Source organism: Astatotilapia calliptera, chromosome 19 (assembly GCF_900246225.1).
Source record: "Astatotilapia calliptera chromosome 19, fAstCal1.2, whole genome shotgun sequence".
Classification (NCBI taxonomy): domain Eukaryota; kingdom Metazoa; phylum Chordata; class Actinopteri; order Cichliformes; family Cichlidae; genus Astatotilapia; species Astatotilapia calliptera.
The window spans coordinates 26,380,738-26,404,609 of record NC_039320.1 but is presented as its reverse complement, the minus strand read 5'-3'; the positions used below and the strand labels follow the sequence as shown (position 1 = coordinate 26,404,609).

General features: G+C 41.8%; 1 protein-coding gene across 2 annotated transcripts in view; it reads left to right on the top strand.

Moving 5' to 3' along the window:
* LOC113011748 (regulator of G-protein signaling 6-like) overlaps positions 1–23,142 on the top strand; it is a 47,034-nt gene extending 23,892 nt beyond the window's left edge. Inside the window, exons 3-17 of one of the 2 annotated variants that reach the window (XM_026151457.1) lie at positions 3,160–3,259; positions 5,625–5,675; positions 5,762–5,868; positions 7,219–7,270; positions 7,781–7,845; positions 9,002–9,078; positions 9,624–9,705; positions 10,087–10,161; positions 16,087–16,188; positions 16,318–16,490; positions 16,804–16,929; positions 17,155–17,341; positions 17,904–17,993; positions 20,591–20,650; positions 20,972–23,142. In XM_026151457.1, coding sequence (XP_026007242.1) covers positions 3,160–3,259; positions 5,625–5,675; positions 5,762–5,868; positions 7,219–7,270; positions 7,781–7,845; positions 9,002–9,078; positions 9,624–9,705; positions 10,087–10,161; positions 16,087–16,188; positions 16,318–16,490; positions 16,804–16,929; positions 17,155–17,341; positions 17,904–17,993; positions 20,591–20,650; positions 20,972–21,022 — 1,398 coding nt within the window. In that variant the 3' untranslated portion in view covers positions 21,023–23,142. The remainder of the gene's footprint in view (positions 1–3,159; positions 3,260–5,624; positions 5,676–5,761; positions 5,869–7,218; positions 7,271–7,780; positions 7,846–9,001; positions 9,079–9,623; positions 9,706–10,086; positions 10,162–16,086; positions 16,189–16,317; positions 16,491–16,803; positions 16,930–17,154; positions 17,342–17,903; positions 17,994–20,590; positions 20,651–20,971) is intronic. The other variant, XM_026151458.1, reaches the window with a different exon arrangement.
* Positions 23,143–23,872: the final 730 nt, after the last annotated feature.

Sequence of the window (23,872 nt, the reverse complement as noted above, 5' to 3'; positions counted from 1 at the left end):
TCAATAATTTATGCCGAGACACTCTCTTATACTTATGGTGAGAGATTGGTAATTGTCTTGCCACACAGTCGTCATGCTTTCAATCATCTCTGTGCTCTGCATTATGTATGATATTAATTCATATACATCTGCATCTTATATTGTAGATTTATGGCGTATGTTTATGAACCATCCATTTAAAGCTTTGCCAGGGAGGATGGTTACCTTGTTTAAAGTGGTTGAGTAGGCAGGAAGTACCGTGGGAAAACTCTCTGCTTGTTTTCTTTCTCTTTACACTCCGGGGCACGTTTCTGAAGTTTTGGTGGTAATCTTAGTAAAGATATTCTGCTAAATTAAGAAAATGTCAAGAAATGGTTTTGATCTCACAAAAAGGTGAAATACAAAGTACACAGCCACCTTTATTCAGCTGATGATGGACAGCTGAGAAGATAAAATCTACTATCTGGTTATCCCATTAAAGATTTAATCACTTTGCAAATATAAATTGTGCAAAAGTCTCGTGGCACCCCTCATTTCTTTGTATTTTGCTAGAAAACTGCAAAAGGCTCAATAATGTTTTGATACATTTGCAAATAGAAAAGGAAATACAGCATATAAGATAAACACAAAGTTTGTATCGTTCTAAAGAGCTTCAGAGTCAATATTTGGTGTGACCACCTTTATTTTTCTCACATCCTGAACTCTCTTAAAAAGCTTTTTTGTAGTTTCTTGAAATTTGTCTTCGGGAACAGTTCTCCAGGCTTCTTGAAGGACATTCAAAACTCTTCTTTGGATGTTTGCTGCCTTTTGTTCTGTTCTCTTGTCGATGTTGATCATACACTGCATCAGTGCTGTTTGCATCTGGACTGTTTCACCTCTCTCCCTGACCTCCTCCGTACATAATAATGACAAGTTGAACCAAACTTTTCAAATTTCAGTCTAATTCTTGTGTAATTTGGCGTAAAAGCCCTTTCTCCCCGTTTCTCTTCCTTAAGAAAGCCTTCTTGACAGGCACTCTTCCACTGAGACCGTTTCCGATAACGCTTCAGTGAACAGTAGATGGATTAACTTATGGGTCAGATGTATCTCTCAGGTCCTTTTTTAGGTATTTGCTGGATTTCTTTTTCTTATTTTTAAAGGGCATGACTTTCAGATAGTGTTCATCTGCTATAGATTGTTTTTTAGGGCTACCACATTTTCCTTTGTCCTCCACATGTCTAGTTTCACTGCATGCCATATTGAGATATGCCAAGTTATTGGAAATCACTTTAGTGCTGCAAAAACGCTCATTACGCCTGTCAAATTGTGTTATCTTTGGCATTTTGTTGGCATGTTTGACATACAATTCAAACCAACTCTTTGCAAAGTTGTCTGTCATGTGTAGACACAACACTAGTGTTTCCCTATAATTAGGTGCATTTTTATGATTAAATTATTTATAGCATGTTGACATTTGCTAGCACAAGAGACAAAATATAGCCTAATCTTATAAACTGCATTCATAATAATTTTGCTAAAATGTTATCATGCCTACGAGTTGGACACTCAGAATTCACCTCATCAGCTTTTTTCTTACAGTAGCTGTGTGCATGATTATGTCTGTGAGCATTTCAGTGTGTTTACTTACTAGACAGAAGCTAAGAGAGCCATAAAGAATTTAATAGCCATCTAAACAACCTACATTTGGCTGGTTGCTCATGAACCAGTTAAGTGTGCAAAATCAGCTTCTTTTGGACTCTAGTGAGACTCCACCAGGCACCACAGCACTCACTGCTCAATACATGACCCGACTGTTCCTATAAATTATGGACTCTGTGACTATAATTGACCTTTTTTTTTTAAATAAAAAAAGAACAGTTTAGTGTAAATTTCAGTTTCTTTAAGTGTGTGTTTGAGAATGGATGTTTGCTTGATTCTGTATATGTTCTCCCTGTGGAGCAGCAGCATGATGTGCTGTGTCGAGCAGTCGAGCGTTCCTAATTATAGGCGGCTGTTATGTGATGTGTTTGGGGGTATAGCTGCGTCGGAGGTGTGATGTTTATCTCTACCTCCAGGAATAGCTGTGACATCCTTTTTCAACTGGTCAAAACCTCTGAATAATGCTGCTGTTGCTGCTGTAAGTTTTATCACAGTGTGCTTATATTGCCATTCAAATATCGTGCCTGCATATGTTTCAATAAATACTTGAATTCTACCAAACCTCTGGTCCAGGTTTGCCCTGTTTTGCAAGACTGAGCTTTATAGAGTGGAACATGTCACAGGGTGCCAGTTTATGTCAATGTAAGAACTACACATCTACACATGTGATGATTCATGATCGTGGACTTGGATTAGACTGACCTCAGGTCATTTTCCAGCATCAGTCCTTCCAACAGGTATTAGATGGCATTTGTGTTTGGCTGGTTGTCAAATAATAATAATGATAATAACAATAATAATGTGTTTACTACTACTACTTGTTATGTTGCCCTCAAGTTGCAAAGTGAAGCTTTAACTTATTCATGCTGCCACTTTTAGACTGGTTTTGATTACTGTCCCTTCTAGTACTATAATTATAGTAGTGCTGGAGGCACGCCTCCTTTCTTTACTCTTTGCTTCCAAGAAGCCAGACTCAAAATTTCACTAATTTGGCTGAGGTATGACAACGCCTGGACTGAATATCAGCGGCAAATTTAAATGCTTGGTTCAAATGGTTGTCGCTATGTGCAGAGTACGACACGGAGTATCTACAGCCATCTGTAAAACAGACAGGAAGCTCTGTCATGGTTTGGGACTGCATTCAGCCCGTGATGTTGTAGATCTTGTCAAAATTGATAGAATTATGAATGCAGAAAAATACCATCAGACTTGCATGCTACTCCACCATGCAGTACCATCTGGTGTCCAATTGGAAATGGCTTCATTTTGCAGTATGACAATGAGCCCAAACACACTGCCAATGCAGTAAACGCATACCTTGATACAAAAACACACAGTGGAACACTATTGGTCACAGACTGTCCTCCCAAGACCTACATTATTGAAGCAGTGTGAGATCATGTTGGTAGAACAAAAGAAGGGAATAGAACAAAAGGCAGCCAACATATTTTCTTTCAAACTGTGTTACTCTATTTTTTGTGTTAATGCTGGCTGTTGTAGAAAATCTATTTCATTGAAATCCTCCATCTGGCCTCCCCACAGATTGAAGACATTGTTACACGAATCCAAGATGAGAAAGCAGGAGGTGTAGCCATACGGACTGTCAAAAGCTTCCTCTCCAAGATCCCAAGTGTGGTATCAGGTTAGTATTTGTGTGCAAAGGTGTGTGTGTGTGTGTGTGTGTGTGTGTGTGTGTGTGTGTGTGTGTGTGTGTGTGTGTGTGTGTGTGTGTGTGTGTGTGTGTATCCACATAGACACCCAACTAATGGAGCAAGTGGAGAAATATTATGGTTTTGCTACACTGCATTTTTTTGGTGATTGATTATAGGGAAAAGCTAAACCCTTGATGCTTACAGGTTAGTGCTGGCTCTGCTACACTGTGTGTGTGTGTGTGTGTGTGTGTGTGTGTGTGTGTGTGTGTGTGTGTGTGTGTGTGTGTGTGTGTGTGTGTGTATCCACATAGACACCCAACTAATGGAGCAAGTGGAGAAATATTATGGTTTTGCTACACTGCATTTTTTTGGTGATTGATTATAGGGAAAAGCTAAACCCTTGATGCTTACAGGTTAGTGCTGGCTCTGCTACACTGTGTGTGTGTGTGTGTGTGTGTGTGTGTGTGTGTGTGTGTGTGTGTGTGTGTGTGTGTGTGTGTGCACGCACCTGTTTAGACATCTTTGTGGGGACCAACAGTCACTTATGAGGACAAAGGTGCCTGTCCTCATGAGTTTAAAGGCATTTTTGAGACTCAAAATGTGGTTTTAGTGTCAGGGTTATAATTAGGTTATGGTTAGGTTTAGGATAAGGGTCAGGGTTAGGCATTCATTTTTGATGGTTAAAGTTAGTGTAAGCAGCTGGGGAAAGCATTATGTCAATTAGATGTCCTCGCTAAGATATTAAAACGAGAATGTGTGTGTGTATGTGTGTGATCCCCATTGCTAATCAGCACAAACTTGTCCCAAGTGATTTATTCTATGATCAAACATAACTATCCATCCCAACTCAGACGACAATGTCCACCACCACAAGGCACAATGGTTTGGTGTGTGAGTCACTTTGTCAGATACCAGATGGGACACCATATTGGGGAGTTGGGAGATTTTTGGATCAACCTTTTAGTCAGTACTCTATCACCACTATTAGTGTGACACAACATGAGGGAAGAATACCGTACCATCCTTTCTGAAGAAAGAGGCTCGTAGAGTCGATCCTAAGGTACGATAAAGCTGTTATTGGTGGCACATGGTGGACCAGCATCTTATTAAGACACTTTATGTTGGCTTTTCCTCTAAATTGTCCCCCCATCTATACAAAATCATAAATCAGCAACTGGGGGAAAAAAAAACAAGTAAACGCTTGTTAGTGCAGTCTAACTGGAAGCTGTGTCTGCACACTTTGGCTGCTGTTGACTGATTTCAGATTGTTCAGCTCAAACACAATCAGTGACTAAAAACAGAACATAGGAAAAGGTGGGCTTAGGGATTAGGGTTGGGGCATTTCAAGCAAAAGCACTCCTCCCTATCCACTTGGAAAAATTCGACTAATCTTCCAAGATTGCCCCCAGATGACTTTGCACAGACTTGTATATTTGCCAACTTTACCTATGCTGGGCCTCATTTAGCGGACTTTGGCTTTGCTTTTTTAGAAGAGCATTAGATGCTACCATAGATTTAAGATATAAGAACAGTTGCATAAAATATTTGATATTTTTGTAATTGCAGTATTCACAAATGTCAAACATCCCTTGCAGGAACACAATGCAGACTCGCGCCCTCTCCTCTTGCGTTTTGCACATGAAGGCAGGTGTCAGAGTGAGTTTCTGTGGTCAGGGTGGAAGCAAAGTGTGCCTGCCACTCTGAAATGTCACCTTTTTGGTTAAGTAAGATAATACAGGTTAAATGGATCTGTTTTTTTCAGCGGCTGTTTATCTGTGTGTGAGGCAGTCAGTGAAGAAAGCACGACCTTTTGGGCTCATTTAAATTGCAGCTACTACTGTTAGAGGCAGATGATGTCTTTGCCAATAAGACCTTGGCCATTGAGGAAACTGCCCGTGGTGCCGTGCTGCCCTTGTAACTATCACAGAAAAGCTCCTCTCTTCTTTCTCTCTGTCTCCACAAACTGTACTCATTTACGTTTGTACTCCTGTGTGCCCGTGTATGAAGTGAGTCACCCCTCACGGACGAGGGGGTTGCTCCCCGTCCCGAGGCTGTTTCTGAGTCACTCCTTCACATGGCTCCCCCAGGACCGACAGCCTCGCGGTTTCTCTCTCCAGCCTCTGCTATGTGTAAGACGGGGCCAAAAAACGAGCCGTCCAGGAGCGAAAAGAGAACGAACCGCACCCTGATTACTTAACGTTATATTTACACACCTATTCAGCTTTGACCCACAGCTTCAAAGGGACGTGAATCACAAAGCTTATTTGTGTTTTCCACATTGCGGCTTTTGTTGAAACTGTTGCAGAGCTGGAATTGTGACGCCTCTTCTAACCCGTGTCCTTCTGTGAATAACAGGGGCGGACATTGTTCAGTGGCTGATGAAAAACCTCTCCATAGAAGATCCAGGTAAATGTCAGTACATGTAAGCACAGCAGAGCTTCCAATCGAAGACGACGGCAGCTTCACGTGTCTGCTTTCTTTCATGTCACCAGCTGAAGCCATCCATCTGGGCAGTTTGATCGCTGCCCATGGATACGTCTTCCCCATCTCTGACCACGTTCTGACGCTTAAAGATGACGGAACCCTTTATCGCTTCCAGGTACGAAAAAAAAATCCACCTTGGGACTGTCCTTGATATGTGTTAGAAGGCCTTTAAATATAGAATAATGAGCTGATGGCAGTTTATCAGAGGGATGTGTTTATTGCGTGATACTAATGAGAGCAATCCCTCCTAAGCCTATTACTCATCCCACCAAGGTCGATACTGTGTACCCCTGCTGGATGCTTCATCAGAGCAGGAGGTGGCCTGTAGAACTGGGCCGATGGGTCAGTAATGCAGCTTGTCAGTCTGGTGGTTTTGTTTTGTTTTTTTTCCTTTGCTCCTTCTTCTTCTTATACAGCACGAACACTGACAGATCTGTCTGATGGCTACAGACTCTGCTATGACTCATTACTGTGACTGGGCCATTAGCATCTTAATCCAGCAAGCAGGCTACGCCAGGCAAGCTCCCCTATGGGAAGCGCTGAGCTGGCTACACGCTGGCTCTGCACTTTTTGCTGTTGCCAACCGTCCCTCGGCCCCTCCTCAGTCTACCGCTGGATGCATTTATCTTCACCTATTGCTCAAGATTAAAAGCCATTATTGCGGCTGTGCAGCGAGGGCAGCGAATGCCGCGCTTCCTTATTCAGCAGAGGCTAAAAATATTCCCTCTGATGTTGTCGTGATGCAACAGGCTCGCGTCATCGGAACCTCTGAAAAGAGTCCACAGTGGATTTGAAATGCGCTGGCCAGCCTACATTGCAAGAAATAGTGTCAGGGGGAATTTTGAATTGCTAGTCTACAAAAAAAAAGAAATTTTAAATATGTGCTACACCAGGAGAAGACCCAGATTTGATTATGTGCCTTCTGCTGTTTGTCACAAATTCACAGTTTTGTGCACAGAGTGGTGACTTTCTTTTGATTTGTCATAATTTCTTCCTCTCCAAATCCAAATGACACCGCTGAATGAGAGCACGTTAACTTTTCTGTTCATTACATTCAAACCAGCACACTCATCAGTGCCGGGCCTTTGCTCCCGAGCTAATTGCTTTTATGACAAATAGTGCGAATGAAAAATGTCCATGATAAGTTCTAATTTTGCCCTGTTATTAAGAGCGTATGATAGATGTGAATGATCCATTAATAATGGACTTGAGAATGAACTTTGAATGCATAATATCACTTGTAGTAGACTTTAAGATAGAGAGACTGCAGCTACCATTGCCATTGCAGATCATTACCTGGAGCGCGCAGAGGTCAAAGGTCACAATCAAACAAAGAGTACTCATCCATAAAAGGGGCAGGGGTGGTGGAAGTATTTGCTGTTTTTTTACGTGATGATAAAAAAAATTGATTATTTGTGTAAATAAGCAAAATCTTTTTTTTATTTATTCTTCCTGCTTTCATCAGTCTCCATACTTCTGGCCTTCAAACTGTTGGGAACCCGAGAACACAGACTATGGTGAGTCACACGCTATTCCCTGTTTCTCCATCGGTGAGATCTCCCTAATGCCTTCAGCTGTCTCATTTTCTCCACAACTGACATCTGTAGCTCTGTGGCTGACACTCACTGAGTATTGATCCATTCCCTGTAATGTATCTGGCCCCCGAGGAACCCCACCCCCGCACCCACCACCACCCCCTTCCCTCCTAACACCACCAGGGAGAATCCTGTGGGATACAATTAGCTTAACAAAATAAAGGGACAGTCACTGCTTTGACAGCATCTCTGGCTATCTGCATGGCATTTACTCGAGGTTTGGTATTTCAAAAGAGAACACATGGCCTGCCTGGCTGCTCTGGCAGGATGTGCATTAGTTCACACAGCTGCGGCCTTGGTTTAAAAAAAAAAAAGCAAACAAAGAAATCCCACCATGCATTGCAAGTATTCTTTTTGTTGTTGTTTTATTGTAGTTATGACAGTGCTTATTCCCCTCTCTATGTTTCACTCTTTGTCTTTGTCACCCTGCAGCCATTTACCTGTGCAAGCGCACGATGCAGAATAAAGCCAGGCTTGAGCTCGCTGACTACGAGGCTGTAAGTAAACTGTCGTTTTGGTTTAGCGATCGCCAGAAAGCTCCTAATTCAATTCCATCATAGTGCATGAACCATAGTATGATGATGCTCTCGATTTCCTGTTTTCCTTCACTTTGTTGAAAAACCAAAAACGTGCTGAAGCAGTCTCTTCTGGGCTTTTAAAATAACAAAATGTATTTACAAGAGGATAAGAAAAGGAAAACAAACAAACAACAAAAAAGAAGAACAACAACATCAAATTCTGAAAGGTAGATTTCTTTTCCAGGAACACCACTTTGAGGAATACAATGCAGTCATTTACCGGCCCCCAAATGTAAATAAAAATATCTTTAGGTATACCTGCATCAGCAGATCGATACAGTCTCAGGAGGGGCTGCTGCAGTGCTGATCTCGTTGTTACACAATAGCAATCCGCTACACTTTAATATTCTAAATGACTCTGCAACTATTGTCCAGTGGACTTCCTTTCACTCCTATTCAGGTCACTTTATGCCTTCAGGCCTCATTGCTTTCACTGATAACATGCCTGCTTCTGTAGTTTTTTTTCCCCTCTGATTTTGTAACAAGCTCACATACTGTATTAATGCTTGAATAGCTTTTTGGAACCCAATGTTCACTCACAGGCACCAAAAAATGCAATTTCTACAGGTAAATACTGTTTATGATCATTGTTATAGTAATAAATAAACCTGAGAGATAAACAATCCACAAAAAGCACATTATCACCTCTCTTATTACCACAGGATACCTTGATTGGTTAGGACTGTAAACCCTTAACTCTAATGTTATGTTTTAGAACCAAGCAACTTAAATTTGTTTCATAAAATGTTAAAAATTATTGATGCAAGTTAATTCCCGTGTATGTCAGGTCTTGAGAAAGCATCTACTGTGCCTAATTATAAAGCGCATCTAACTTTCCCACAGTTATCCCTGTGGGGAATGCGTTTAATCATTGCAGTTTACTGGAGATGAAATCAATGATGTATACTGAAACAATATACCTGTGTGAAACTCACACTACATGTGGTATCGGCATCTTGTCATAAAAGTGAAGGCATCAGAGTGAAAAATCCAAGGGCCTTGAAATCAAAGTCAAGCCCTTGAAGATAAACTCCTTAAGTCTTCCTCTTACACCGTGTCTGATTGGCTCCTCCAGGAGAACCTCGCCAGGCTGCAGAGGGCTTTCGCCAGGAAGTGGGAATTTATCTTCATGCAAGCTGAGGCTCAAGTCAAGTGAGTATATCAGTTAATTTTCTAACTTCAGCACTAATGTGACAGGATAGATGTTGATACAATCAGGTTTAGAGAATGCTGAGCTTTGGCTGCCTGCACAGTGTTTGTGTTCTTTGTAAGCCTGACACCTGGTGGCTGAAATGTGCAAGTGCAGCGATAGTCCTGCAGTTAATGGCATACAGTAGCTGTCCTTTCTTGTCTTTTAAAATAGAAAATCAAAGTCTTGGCATCATTTAGTTGTTGCTGCTCTGTGGCTGTAAACGTGAGGATATAAAAAAAAGTCTTCTTATGTCTGGAGAGTAACGACAACAAGCAAATGCCAGCTGGTAAATGTCAGTTATGTAAGAGCTAGGTCCCACCAGGCCTCTCTTGGTGAACTGAGCAGACAGGTTAAGACCTACACTCCTGAGTTTCTTTGCTCTTTTGTCTGGCCTGTCTGTGTTTTTAACGTATGCCGGCAGCAGAGAGCAAGTATGGACCTTAGAGGGTTAATATTTCAGAGCCGTGAGCGTTTTATTTTAAAGACCTGTATCCTCTGCTCTCAGGATTGACAGGAAGAAGGACAAGGCGGAGAGGAAGATCCTTGACAGCCAGGAGAGGGCATTTTGGGACGTTCATCGGCCAGTGGTGAGTAACAGCCAAAATAAGGAAAAGAAAAAGTGCAGAAAGGAAAAAGAGAGTCACATGGTTCAACTAAAAAATGGAAATGAACTCAACAAAAGAACAGAAAAGAAGGGATGTTTTGTAGGTAGACAGTTTTAGCATTTAAACACTGAAAAGAGCAGATTTAGCTCCACATACTGTCCAGCAGATAGCCATGTTGTGTTGTTGGTAGCACAATCAGATTTGGTGCCAGTCAATTTGCATAAGAGTCTTTTGTGAGTGTGGCGTTGCTCAATAGAGCACCAGCACCGTATTGTGTGAGCAGCACAAGTGTAGACAATACATGCTGGAGAAACAGTCTTATCTGACCCAGAAACATGCTTTGTCTGCTGCTGCCTCCCACAGCCAGGCTGTGTCAACACCACAGAGATGGACATCCGCAAGTGCCGGAGAGAGAAGAACCCACACAGGGTAAAAAAGGTGAGAGGAAGAGACAAGCTGCCACCAACCACGTTCATTTTTAAATGTAATGTTTTTTAATAACTCTGCTTCTTAGTCATATATATATATATATATATATATATATATATATATATATATATATATATATATATATATATATATATATATATATATATATATATATATATATATATATATATATTAGGGGTGCAACGATACACAAGATTCACGGTTCGGTTCGATACTTTGGTGTCACGGTTCGATATTTTTTCGATACAAAAAAATGTTCATGCCTTTTTAATTTGTCATTTATTAAAATTATAAATATATATTTTAACTCAAAAGTACAGTTTTTAAATTTAATGTTGCTGAAACAAAAGTAATTAAAAAAATAAATATATCTCAGGGCTCTCAAAATTTCAAAATCCCTGGTAGCCCTTCGGGCAGGGACTCTTCAGTTTTTGGTAGCCCAAAATAAATGTAAGTAGCCCGAATAAAAAAGAGAGCAATTTTTTGATTGATGTTTTGTTTCCTTTACAATATTATACATTAAAGTATAATATTGTAAAGGAAACAAAACATTAATCAAAAAATTGTTGAAAAACAAATTACAACATTGTATAAAAATTACAATCATCAACTCAAATACTTGGTTCTAATTGAACAGAAATTTCTATGAACTTGTAAGAACTGTGTAGGACATGAATCAGTCTGTGTCAGACCCTGAATTTGAAATTTCCACTGAAGTCACGGGTAAGAGACAAGTGGAACCAAGATCGAGGCCGTTTGCTTTTTGAAGTTTGCAAAGACTGCTAAATTTTGCCAGTGGTAGTTCACTCTTTGCAACATAGTAGCTGTTCTAAACAGATTTTTCAGGTTTATTTTTAGTATGTTATTTGCAATTGGTGTTTGTTCTGGGAAAGATATTGCAGACTGAGCAATAATGCATTTCTTGCATTTCTCATGGCTTCTAATGGGGGGCTTTCTTAAAATGACTGGTCCCAGTAACAAAGGCGCTTGTCGACTCAGAAATCGAGAGAAAACCAACAACACACCCGGCAGAACATTATGTTATTTACACGGGTGCACATAAGTGGTCCGCATGTGCGCATTCGCTGTCAAAATAAAAGACGCACCAGATAAGAAGTTGCAACGCGCGTTTGCGTCCATATAAAAAGCACTGTTTTTGTCTGCTAGAGTGGGATTTTCACGGCACATTCCACACCACATCTCTGTGAGTTCATTATTTGTTTGAAGCCAGCTCACCTCCTGCAACCACTTTTCCGAGAATATGCTCTTCTTTTGTGGTTCGGACTCCTTCTGACATTTCTTTGGAGGTAGAGGAACACCAAAGTAATTGCTTAAAGGAGCTTCTTCGACATCTTTAAGAGTTCTAAACTTTAAGAGTCTGTCCTCCTCCAGAAAATCTTATGTATGCAAACACGCGTTGCGCGTTTTTGTTTTGTTTTTTTGACAGCGAATGCGCACCTGCGGACCACTTATGTGCAGCCCCGGTTATATAGCTCGTCATATTGCAGCCACAGAAATTATTTTGTCCATGAAACCATAAAGCTGCACTTTCTTTTTGCCTCATAGTCTGATTTGTCATAACTTTTCCGTTTTGTGGTAAGCTTTTCTTTGGCTGTCACTTCTTTACCCTGACCTGTCAGCAGAACTAAAATATATATCCTGCTGCTTTTACACGCGCACTCACATAACACTCAGCGATTCTCTGCGCGATCAACCTCTCACATGTTTAAGCTGCGGGAGATTTCACTTGTCATGTTTGCATAGTAAGCTAACGATTGATAAGACGATGTCAGAGGAATTGGTGCACAAATTATCATCACTCACCAATCAGTGCTTTCGCTCTCTATACACAGTTCGTGCGATTGCAAAGTGAAAGCAAAAAACAAGCGCAAATTCAAAGGCGACTTCAATATGTCACATATTGACAGTGGCTCACCCAATGACATAATTACCCAGCTACATTTCTGAAAGAATGCAAAAGCATTGACATATATTTTCCTTCCTACAATAGCCCCACGGGCAGGGAAGAGATAGATTTTGGTAGCCCGACTGGAAAAATCGCTAGCTCCGGGATGTCGGGCTAGCAATTTTGCGAGCCCTGTATCTGATTGAGGAATCACTCATCTTTGGAAAAGAGAGTTTATTACAGAGAAATGGCTCTTTCCAAAATAAAAGCAATACTATACGCTTCTCCTGGGCTATATTCTCAGCAGCATATTGTAGCGGGTCAGGGCTGTTCTGGGTTCTGTTTGTACAGTTATGTTTTGTTTATGTTGCCATAGTGACGGGTGACCGCCGGACGGTGTGTCCTTCCGGGGTCAGAGGGCGCCCTGTGTGTTGTTGTTGTTGTTGTTGTTGCTGCTGTGCGGTTGCTGTGCTGAACAGTTAGCTAGCGGCAGTGTTCTTCTGTAGATGTCAATAAACAGCTGTGCTCCCTGGCTAGCTCACGGGAAGCAAGACCAAACGACACCTCTGTCTCCTCCTTGTTTGAGAATCATGTGCTAACGGCTGTCTAAATGACTCGGGTAAAGTTTGTAGCATGCATGCTTGTTGTTTTTGTCTGCTTCCACTTGTCTTTGCACTAGGATGATGTCAGAGTAAATGTGCAGTCATATTCTTGTGTTCCCACTAGTGCTGTCAGCGTTAATGTCGTTGAAATGACGTTAACGCCACAACACGGCAAATCTCCGTTAACGAGCTAACTGGCTAACACACTAGTTCCCACCCATGTAATTGAGCATTGCGTGGCACATCCAACATACTGTTTTACTTTAGTCCATGACACGCTTACCTTCAGGGTCATGTATCTGATTGAGGAATCACCGATCTTTGGAAAAGAGAGTTTATTACAGAGAAATGGCTCTTTCCAAAATAAAAGCTATACTATATGCTTCTCCTGAGCTATATTCTCAGCAGCATATTGTAGCGGGTCAGGGCTGTTCTGGGTTCTGTTTGTACAGTTATATTTTGTTTATGTTGCCATAGTGACGGGTGACCCCTTTCGCCGGACGGTGTGTCCTTCCGGGGTCAGAGGGCGCCCTGTGTGGTGTTGTTGTTGTTGCTGCTGTGCGGTTGCTGTGCTGAACAGTTAGCTAGCGGCAGTGTTCTTCTGTAGATGTCAATAAACAGCTGTGCTCCCTGGCTAGCTCACGGGAAGCAAGACCAAACGACACCTCCATCTCCTCCTTGTTTGAGAATCATGTGCTAACGGCTGTCTAAATGACTCGGGTAAAGTTTGTAGCATGCATGCTTGTTGTTTTTGTCTGCTTCCACTTGTCTTTGCACTAGGATGATGTCGGAGTAAATGTGCAGTCATATTCTTGTGTTCCCACTAGTGCTGTCAGCGTTAATGTCGTTGAAATGACGTTAACGCCACAACACGGCAAATCTCCGTTAATGAGCTAACTGGCTAACACACTAGTTCCCACCCATGTAATTGAGCATTGCGTGGCACATCCAACATACTGTTTTACTTTAGTCCATGACACGCTTACCTTCAGGGTCATGTATCTGATTGAGGAATCACTCATCTTTGGAAAAGAGAGTTTATTACAGAGAAATGGCTCTTTCCAAAATAAAAGCTATACTATACGCTTCTCCTGGGCTATATTCTCAGCAGCATATTGTAGCGGGTCAGGGCTGTTCTGGGTTCTGTTTGTACAGTTATGTTTTGTTTATGTTGCCATAGTGACGGGTAACCCCTTTCGCCGGACGGTGTGTCCTTCCGGGGTCAGAGGGCGCCCTGTGTGGTGTTGTTGTTGTTGTTGTTGCTGCTGTGCGGTTGCTGTGCTGAACAGTTAGCTAGCGGCAGTGTTCTTCTGTAGATGTCAATAAACAGCTGTGCTCCCTGGCTAGCTCACGGGAAGCAAGACCAAACGACACCTCCATCTCCTCCTTGTTTGAGAATCATGTGCTAACGGCTGTCTAAATGACTCGGGTAAAGTTTGTAGCATGCATGCTTGTTGTTTTTGTCTGCTTCCACTTGTCTTTGCACTAGGATGATGTCAGAGTAAATGTGCAGTCATATTCTTGTGTTCCCACTAGTGCTGTCAGCGTTAATGTCGTTGAAATGACGTTAACGCCACAACACGGCAAATCTCCGTTAATGAGCTAACTGGCTAACACACTAGTTCCCACCCATGTAATTGAGCATTGCGTGGCACATCCAACATACTGTTTTACTTTAGTCCATGACACGCTTACCTTCAGGGTCATGTATCTGATTCAGGAATCACTCATCTTTGGAAAAGAGAGTTTATTACAGAGAAATGGCTCTTTCCAAAATAAAAGCTATACTATACGCTTCTCCTGGGCTATATTCTCAGCAGCATAATGTAGCGGGTCAGGGCTGTTCTGGGTTCTGTTTGTACAGTTATGTTTTGTTTATGTTGCCATAGTGACGGGTGACCCCTCTCGCTGGACGGTGTGTCCTTCCGGGGTCAGAGGGCGCCCTGTGTGTTGTTGTTGTTGTTGCTGCTGTGCGGTTGCTGTGCTGAACAGTTAGCTAGCGGCAGTGTTCTTCTGTAGATGTCAATAAACGGCTGTGCTCCCTGGCTAGCTCACGGGAAGCAAGACCAAACGACACCTCCGTCTCCTCCTTGTTTGAGAATCATGTGCTAACGGCTGTCTAAATGACTCGGGTAAAGTTTGTAGCATGCATGCTTGTTGTTTTTGTCTGCTTCCACTTGTCTTTGCACTAGGATGATGTCGGAGTAAATGTGCAGTCATATTCTTGTGTTCCCACTAGTGCTGTCAGCGTTAATGTCGTTGAAATGACGTTAACGCCACAACACGGCAAATCTCCGTTAATGAGCTAACTGGCTAACACACTAGTTCCCACCCATGTAATTGAGCATTGCGTGGCACATCCAACATACTGTTTTACTTTAGTCCATGACACGCTTACCTTCAGGGTCATGTATCTGATTCAGGAATCACTCATCTTTGGAAAAGAGAGTTTATTACAGAGAAATGGCTCTTTCCAAAATAAAAGCTATACTATACGCTTCTCCTGGGCTATATTCTCAGCAGCATATTGTAGCGGGTCAGGGCTGTTCGGGGTTCTGTTTGTACAGTTATGTTTTGTTTATGTTGCCATAGTGACGGGTGACCCCTCTCGCTACATCACATGAAAACCAAAATAATTCCAAACGCCAGATCTGAATGAGGGTGGGGGAGGTTTAATTTGCCATGTTGCAAGGAGAGCTTAACTTCTGTCTCGCTAGCTTGCCCTGCGCTCTTCCTTCTGACGATGCTGTCTGTGTTGAACGCTCAGTGGATCTGCGCTCGACAGTGCAGCCTAGGCAGAGTAGTCGAACACAGATTCACTGAGCGCTCAACACAGACAGCATCGTCAGAAGGAAAGGTGATAAAATAAATTACAAATGTTGTATTGTTCGATACATATGCGTACCGAACCGAAAGCACTGTATCGAACGGTTCAATATCGATACGAGTATCGTTGCACCCCTAATATATATATATATATATTTTGCTTGTTTGGAATATTATAAACATGAGAATCAGTTGCTTGGAGTATCATCTTTTGTGTGTTCAAAAAAACAAACAAAAACCTATCGGCTGATCAGATTTTTAATTCAACACATATCGTTATCAGCATCGGTCTCCTAATAAAAAAACTTCTAATAAAAAATAAATGGCATTTTTATTATTTCTATTAAAATTAATCTAAAAATATTTCCTTTTCGGTTTTGTTTCAAAGCTTACTAAGTGGTCTTTGTGTGCAGCTGTGAAAATGTCCTCTTCGACACTTTAGATCCCTTATTCCCTGACACAATACTGAGTCCTGCTCCCAAAACAATCACCAGACATACATCAAAATGGGGTTAACAACATGGCAGCGGTAACAAATTGAAACCGTGTCCCACGTGTGTCTCCACTCGCCCGCTCTAGTCGGTCTATGGAGTACCAGATGATGGCCAGAGCCAACCGAGTCCTGTCCACATCGGCTCCCAGCCGACCAGGAAGACCACCAAAGACGATGTTCAGAAGGAGGTGAGCCAGGGCGTTGTTACCGTCAGCCTGCCTCACTCATCCATCATAACATAGCCGCGGTTGGGGACGTAGACCGATGAGCCGTTCCCCTATTTAACCTCCTCATTACTCCTCCTCCCTCTCCCACAGATTACCTTCTTGAACATCCAGCTGGAGAGACACTGTATGAAAGTTTCCAAAGTGGCCGACAGTCTCATGACCTACACCGAGCAGTTCATGGAATATGACCCCTTTGTGTCAGCCGTAGAGCCTTCGAACCCATGGATCAGTGACGACACTACCTTCTGGGACTTGGAGGCAAGGTGAGGCTTGAAACGGGGAAAGCATGTTGGGATGTGACCTGAGAGTGTGCCAGGAACTAATGATGCTTTAAACCCACACTAAGGTCAGGTGGAGTGTAGAGGTCTCAGTGCTAATGAACTGTTGCTATCCTGAATTAGCTGGGATCTGTCTGTTTGGATCTCATCTCACATGAACACTAACACTGGCATTCCCAAAGGTTCACTCTGTCCTGACTTGCTGGTCGTGACTCTCTGTAGGCCAAGTGACCAGACCTTCTATTCTATTCTATCCCATCTTATTCTGTTTTTTTCGGATGTGTTTCAATGTGAGCAGTCGCGAACCCACCCAGCAGCGTGTGAAGAAATGGGGCTTCTCCCTGGAGGAGGCGCTAAAGGACCCAGCAGGTCGAGACCAGTTCCTAAAGTTCCTGGAATCAGAATTCAGCTCAGAAAACCTGCGGTAAGAATCTCTATTATTTGACTTCTGTAAAGGTTTATGTTTTTTTGCAGTCTGGTATGTTGCAGTAGCATGATGCTGCTGCTATAAAATGCAGAGCTATGCTTTTTAGTGGCTAAAGAAAACAAGGCATGTGTGATAAGAGTGATAAGTCATAAAAAATGTAAAATTGACACTGTAAACACATTTTCTGGAAGTTGTTATTGACTGTGTATGGCACTGTTGTAGGTTCTGGTTAGCAGTGCAGGATTTTAAGCGACGGCCACTCCATGAAGTTCCCTCCAGGGCGCAGGAGATCTGGCAGGAGTTTCTGGCTGAAGGAGCTCCAAGCTCCATCAACTTGGACTCTCACAGCTACGAGCGCACCAGCCAGAACCTCAAAGACCCCGGACGATACAGCTACGAGGACGCTCAGGTGGGGGGGGGACAGATGGACTCACGTGGCTTTACGTGCTCACTTTTGATTTATCTTGGCGCTCTTCTTCGCCCAGATCTATTTTGAGTTCACCTCAAATTTACTTTACACTGCATCCCCAGTGACAACGCACAAACTCGTTTGCTTTCCCTCTAATTGGCTAAACTCTCCATACTCATGTTACACAATGGAATGAATGAGGGCAAGGATGAATAAAAAGAAAGAGGAGAAGGGAGGAATGACAGAGTGTGTTTGTGTGGGGAGCTAATGAGCCGACTAATTCCATGAATAGGTGGTTGAGTCGGTTCACAGTAGATTCCTCTGCATTCAAAGTGCGTCGGTGATGTGTGACGTGCAACGCCTCTCACTGGCAGGACATTACTCAGCTCTGTCTTGCAGGACTTTGTTGCTCATGTCAGTACTCTCGGTTTGCATCACCTCTTGCATGCATTGCATTACCATAATCAGGCCTCTCTTTATTTTATTTTATTTTCTTTACCACACTTTCTCCTTTATCACTCACAGACCAACGCGCGCTTATGTGGCCTTCTTTATCTTGCAGGAGCACATATTCAAGTTAATGAAAAGTGACAGCTATGCACGCTTTTTGCGATCCAACATCTACCAAGACCTCCTGTTGGCCAGAAAGAAGGTGAGCTGCACTCGCTGACCATGATTTCGGCTCCACATTTAACATGATGCAATCACTCTTTTTGCGTTCCTCATATTGGTTTGATTTTATTCTATCATTTAATAAACATGCCAGGTTTATAATCACTTTATGTATATCAATCAAAAAGTAGATATTTTATCTATACTATATGCTGCAAGGTAAATGGAATGTAAATTACTACGTTTACATTTCAGGTTTTCTGCTTCATTTTATATTAATAAAAACACACAATCATCTTTAAATAATGATACAATGTCATGTTATGCAACATTAGTGCTAACTACAAATCATTGGTCCTTATTGGTATTATATCTGTATATTGATACACTACACTGTCAAGGTTTGAAATATAATAAAAATGTCATCTGGCCTTTACCAGGTTTTAGAATTAGACGATACAACTTCAGATAATTAACAACACATGAAATATTACACTGTGCCATTATTTTTTTAACAAAATTAAGCCAAAATGTTGAAGCAGTGAGTGAAAAACTAAGCGAACGCTTTCTGCTTCCATCGGAATTTAGAGGGTAAGTAGCAGCCAGGTCCTGCCAATCAAATATACTCGACTAACTCACCAATCTGCAAGTGTTTTGTCAGTTTCCAGGTCTGGGATGTTAAAGAATGTATTAACGCAATGCCAAGGAAGAAAGGCATGAACAGCGACCTTAGAGAAACAATTCATCAATCTGGGAAGGGCTGTAAGGTCATTTCCTTCATCATAATACAGCGAGGAAGATTATTCACACGATGAAAGCATTCGTGACAGCTGGGAATCTTCCCAGGAGTAGATTCACATTTGCAATGCTCTGAGAAATCTCAAAAAACAAAGAAACAAAAAACATGCTCACATCTAAATGTTCAGGTTCATGGCATACAATCAGAATGAGACTGAACAAGTACGGCTTGTTTCAAAGATTTGCCAGGAGAAAGCCTATTCTCTTTAAAAAGATCATGGCAGCGTGGCATAAGTTTGCAAAGTTGCATCTGAACAAATTGCAAAACGTCCGGAACGATTTCCTTTTTACAGAAAAGGCAGAAGTGGAGATTTATGCCCCTAACGCTCAGCACCGTGCTTGGCCAAGCCAAACACACCACATCAGCACAAACAGCTCATACCAACTGTCAGGCACGGTGGTGGAGGGATGATGTAAGCTTGTTCTGCAGCAACAAGACTTCGAGTCGACCATAAACTCCTTCGTATATCAGAGTATTCTGGAGACAAATGTTCATTTTTGTAAATGAAATAATGACACAGTGTAATATTTCATGTGTAACTGTTCGTCTGGTGTATATTTAATCATTTTACAACCTGTCAAGGACCAGCTGATAATTTTTATTATGCCCTCATATGTAAAACTTTAGAATTGAGGGTGTACTTTCGTTTTTTCACATGACTTTAGGTAACGAAGTCTTTGTGGTATTGTTGGATGTAATGATCTTCTTCCACCACTAGTCAGTAGTGTTGGGTGATATTGCACTTTTAAACGTGATGTTTTGTTACTGTAGTTTCTATTAAAAATGTTACTTGATAGGGTTCTTTTATGCTTCCACACAAAACCTCTGAAAAACTTATAATCAGGCAGAATTTACATTATGATGTTCTTCTTGTCCTTTTCACCCATAAAATGACAAAAAAATTTAAATACTTCCTCAATGTAAATGCTGTCCTTTCTGCTATCTTGCTAGCACATGCACACGTATACTAGTCCAGTATGCAGCTCCCTTCCAAAAGCACTAGGAGAAAAACAAAAGGAAATATGCATTTTCTTTTTTTTATTGTTTTGCAGTAACAAAAAAATTGCAAAAGATTCAGACTGTTTTAAAAAAAGAAGAAGAAGAAGAATATATGCATGGGAAACAAACATATTCAAACAAGCAACTCAAGGTTTGGGACTTACTGAAGTATTTGGATCACATTGAAATAAAGTGGGTCATTTAATGTCACGTAGCAGCATTTCACAGCTCTTAATAAGGTCTTCAAAGCACCGTAAGGCTACAAGCAGAGCCCCAAAAAGGCACAACCACTGTGCCCAAAATGCAGGTGCAAGGAAACTGCTAAATTATTTAAAATGTCAACGGAACAGTCTTGAAAAAAACATGAGATCATATGCCAAACACAGACAAACCGCTGTGTAAAAGAGGAACAACAGCCAGCCTGAAAAAGAAACTTACAGAGCACAAGTATTACCGTGTTATATAAAAATTCTATGCTACTTTTGTCTGTCTCCTTCAGTGTAACCTTTAAATCTCATGTAGCAGCACTCATTTAGCTGTTTAACTGTAATGCAGAGCTTTTCAGCAAATCACAGCTTCTCTGTTCATGCTAGCCTTTCTGCCCTTTCCCCCTTTGGACACTGCTCCTTGTGCTGGCCTGTCACTGATTCCACTTCATTCCCTAAAAATAATAAATGCAACCCCTTGCACTCTCCGTTGGCCCTCATTTTTTATTTTTTATTTTATTTTGCAATGCTTGGCCCCCCTTTTTTCCCTCACTAACAACATCACTCCCAACTCCCTCGTCAACACCCATACCTGACCCAAACACTCACCCTGCTTCCCCCCCTCCAAAACAGCAGCCAGCAGACACTGAACAGGGCCGCCGCACCTCCTTGGAGAAGTTCACCCGCAGTGTGGTAAGTCATGTGGAGCTGGGGGCTGTTCATATCACAAACCACACTGGCTGGCTCACTATCAGTGGCTTGTTTGCAGTTATAACCATGTTACACTCTGTTGTGAATTTTTTTTAGACCTTTAATAGGACGTGTGTGTGTGTGTGTGTGTGTGTGTGTGTGTGTGTGTGTGTGTGTGTCAATAAGTTAACACCCTAGTCACTTTGAATGGTCACAACCTAACACTTTTTGATCAAACCACATTGCTGGTAGAGATTCTTTGTGTTACTTTTGCTGTCGGAACCTCAGACTGGTAACGAGTTTTCGTTTTAATCTACTTTCCAGGGCAAGTCATTGACGGGAAAACGCCTGACAGGCCTGATGCAGTCATCCTGACACAGCCTGTGCTGCAGGGGCACAGCCAGACCCTGTCGGGTGGGTGGCTGCCGCACAGGGGCCGGGGCACGGGCACAGACAGTGGAGCTGGGCTGGACAGGGCTGCTGTGGAGGCTCTCAGACACTGCTCCGAGGACTGCTGCCATATTGGTATTGCAGCACTGGGCTTGCTGGGGTGAACACCCCAAATTGAAACACTGATGATGAGACAATGTCGACAAGGGGAACCTCAGCCAACACACAGCACGGCATGCAGCGTACAGTACAAGCAAATGCAGTGCAGGGCTCTTCATCACTTAGGCGGCAAACTGGTTGTGAGTCTCGATGAAGCTGATCAGTTTATTGTTTTCAGGTTGTTTTATATTAAGCGTTATTAGAAACGAAAAGAACATCTGCTAAATATTCTTTGATAGGACTGCGTGTAACTCGCCACAACGTTTGCAGTGATGACTATCGTCTTATGATTTCGGGATCCAAAAATAGCTGCAGCCAATCCTAACTCGGACATAAATACAAAGTCTAAGAGGCACATCAGCACAGACACAAATCTGTTTTACATTTGCCTCTGTACTCACAAAGCAGCCAGCAATAAATAAAGCCTGTCCAGTTTTTTTTGATTGTTTTGTTTTTAGAAATATCCAACCTCTTTTTATATCTTTCTATTATATTTGTGTCCTAAGCGAAGCACGTGTCAGTTAAACAGCGAGCACAGCTTTAGCACTGTGAAAAGACGCAGTACAAAGCCTGTATTCTCCACGCTGAGAGGCATCTACAAAATGGATTTTTAGAGGTATAACTTTTCATGCTTCATTACATTCCAAAATTTGACATAAGGGCTTAATGTAGCATTCACACTGCACCGTGGCGTGCTTCATCCAAACGTCTGTGTTGAGAATTAATGTTTCATTTCTACAACACTGCTCTGTAATGAGACGCGTGGCGATGATTAATTTCTTCTGGCTGGCAAATTATTCATTTGCTTTGAGAGGTTCAAAAACGTGGCTGTGCAAACAGTTGTGGTGTGCAGCGCCGTTTAGTCACAGCCATACGTACACAGTCACAGGCCAAATAGCATCTCCGTTCTTTTTTTAGGCTTCTGCTGTAGTATTCAAAGTATCCAGTGCCATGGGTCCATCTAGTGGTGGCTGAACCACAGGACCAGAAACCAGAGTGTTAAAAGACTGAACTGTGCTGTCTTCATATCATGATATCAGAACAAGTTGATCTCCCGTCTTGGAGACGTTACAAGGCCTGCTACTCAATATAGGATCACTTATTGCTTTTTTTAAACTGCATGAATATTTTTTAATCACAAAATGTTACCTGATCATTTAAAAAACAAACATTTTTTTTGTTGTCTCCACGAATTATCTGTCGTGTTTTAATGACTATGGGGGGGAAAAAAGAAATATTTGCATGCTGGACTATTATGGAGTGCTAATTTAGGGAAGGATGGTTGGATTCTCCAAAGAGGGCACACAGACAGGGACCAGCCCTGCACCGGAGCAACACTCCTCAGCGAATCAACGTCATCTAAGCCCCGAACTGCAACTGGGAACAATATTTGACCCTCGATAGACGACGCACACCGAAGATAAAAGGCCTCTCTGCTCCACTGTGGCTTCAGACTCCTTCTACATACAGAAAGTGCTTGGACTGAGGAGATTATGGTCTCACAGCTCCCCCATGAGGCCAGTGACTGCTATAGAGATAAACTACGCTGCTGAATGAGTCAATCATCTATTCTTTTGTATTAGAGTCGTTGCAATGCACTGTACAGGTCATATTAGTAATTATTGTTAACATAAACCAGTAACCTCGTTGAGTATAAGGTAGAGAGATATGCTTAACTTGAGTCGATGTACCAAATGTTATCCTCAGCACAAGACACAATGACACTATGTATCGAGTGCATTGTAAATGTAAATTGGCTAAATTTCATTAACCAAAAGCACACTTTATTATGATATGGGCACATTACTATGCATGTAACATATTCAGGGCATTTTGTGCTTTTAGTTTCGCAATCAGCAAGATAACTACTGGCACTCTGAAACACTCAAGCACCTGCTGTCTATTCATGGGTACCAAATAATAAATACTATGGACCTGTCTGCTTTGTGCTGCTGTCTGGGTGTTTTTACTGCCTTGAGCCATAAAGCATAAAAGATTCTGGCAGAGATTTAGAGAAGCAGTTTTCATGCCGTAGATATGTGGAGTCAAAACGAGCCATACGTTTGTTGTAGTTTTGCCTTTATATACACCAGCGTGGATTTTTAAGTCAAACAGTCAAGATGAGGTTGAAGTGCAGATTTTAAAAGGTGTAACAAAAGTGTTACATTAACTGTTTAGGGATTGTTTTTATACGCACTCCCCATTGCACTGTAGGGGTGTAAGGAAACAAAATCATGAAGAAAAAAAAACAAACCATTAGGTCCAAAATGGAAATATGGACCTAATATTATAACATCGATTCATCATCTTGACATCACTGAATTGAATTACTAGCTAAAGGAATCTGAAACAGGCTTTTAAAGAGACACTGCATTGGCATTTTTTAAGCATAACAGTTAGTTTAAGTGGTGTTGTGTAATAATAAAAATAATAATAAACTTTATTTATCCCCTCTGGTCCTAAAATTAGTTCATGGGGCCATTAACAGCTGTTGACTGGAAGATCTCAGACGTGTAGGTTCTAGAAGGTCACACAGGGCTACAATTTTATAATGAATTCTAAGATATACCGGTAGCCAACGTAAAGAGATTAAAACTGGAGTGCTGTTTCTTTCGTGTAGCAGCAGCATTCTGTACCAACTGGAGACGGTCAAGATCCTTCTTATTCAAACACATA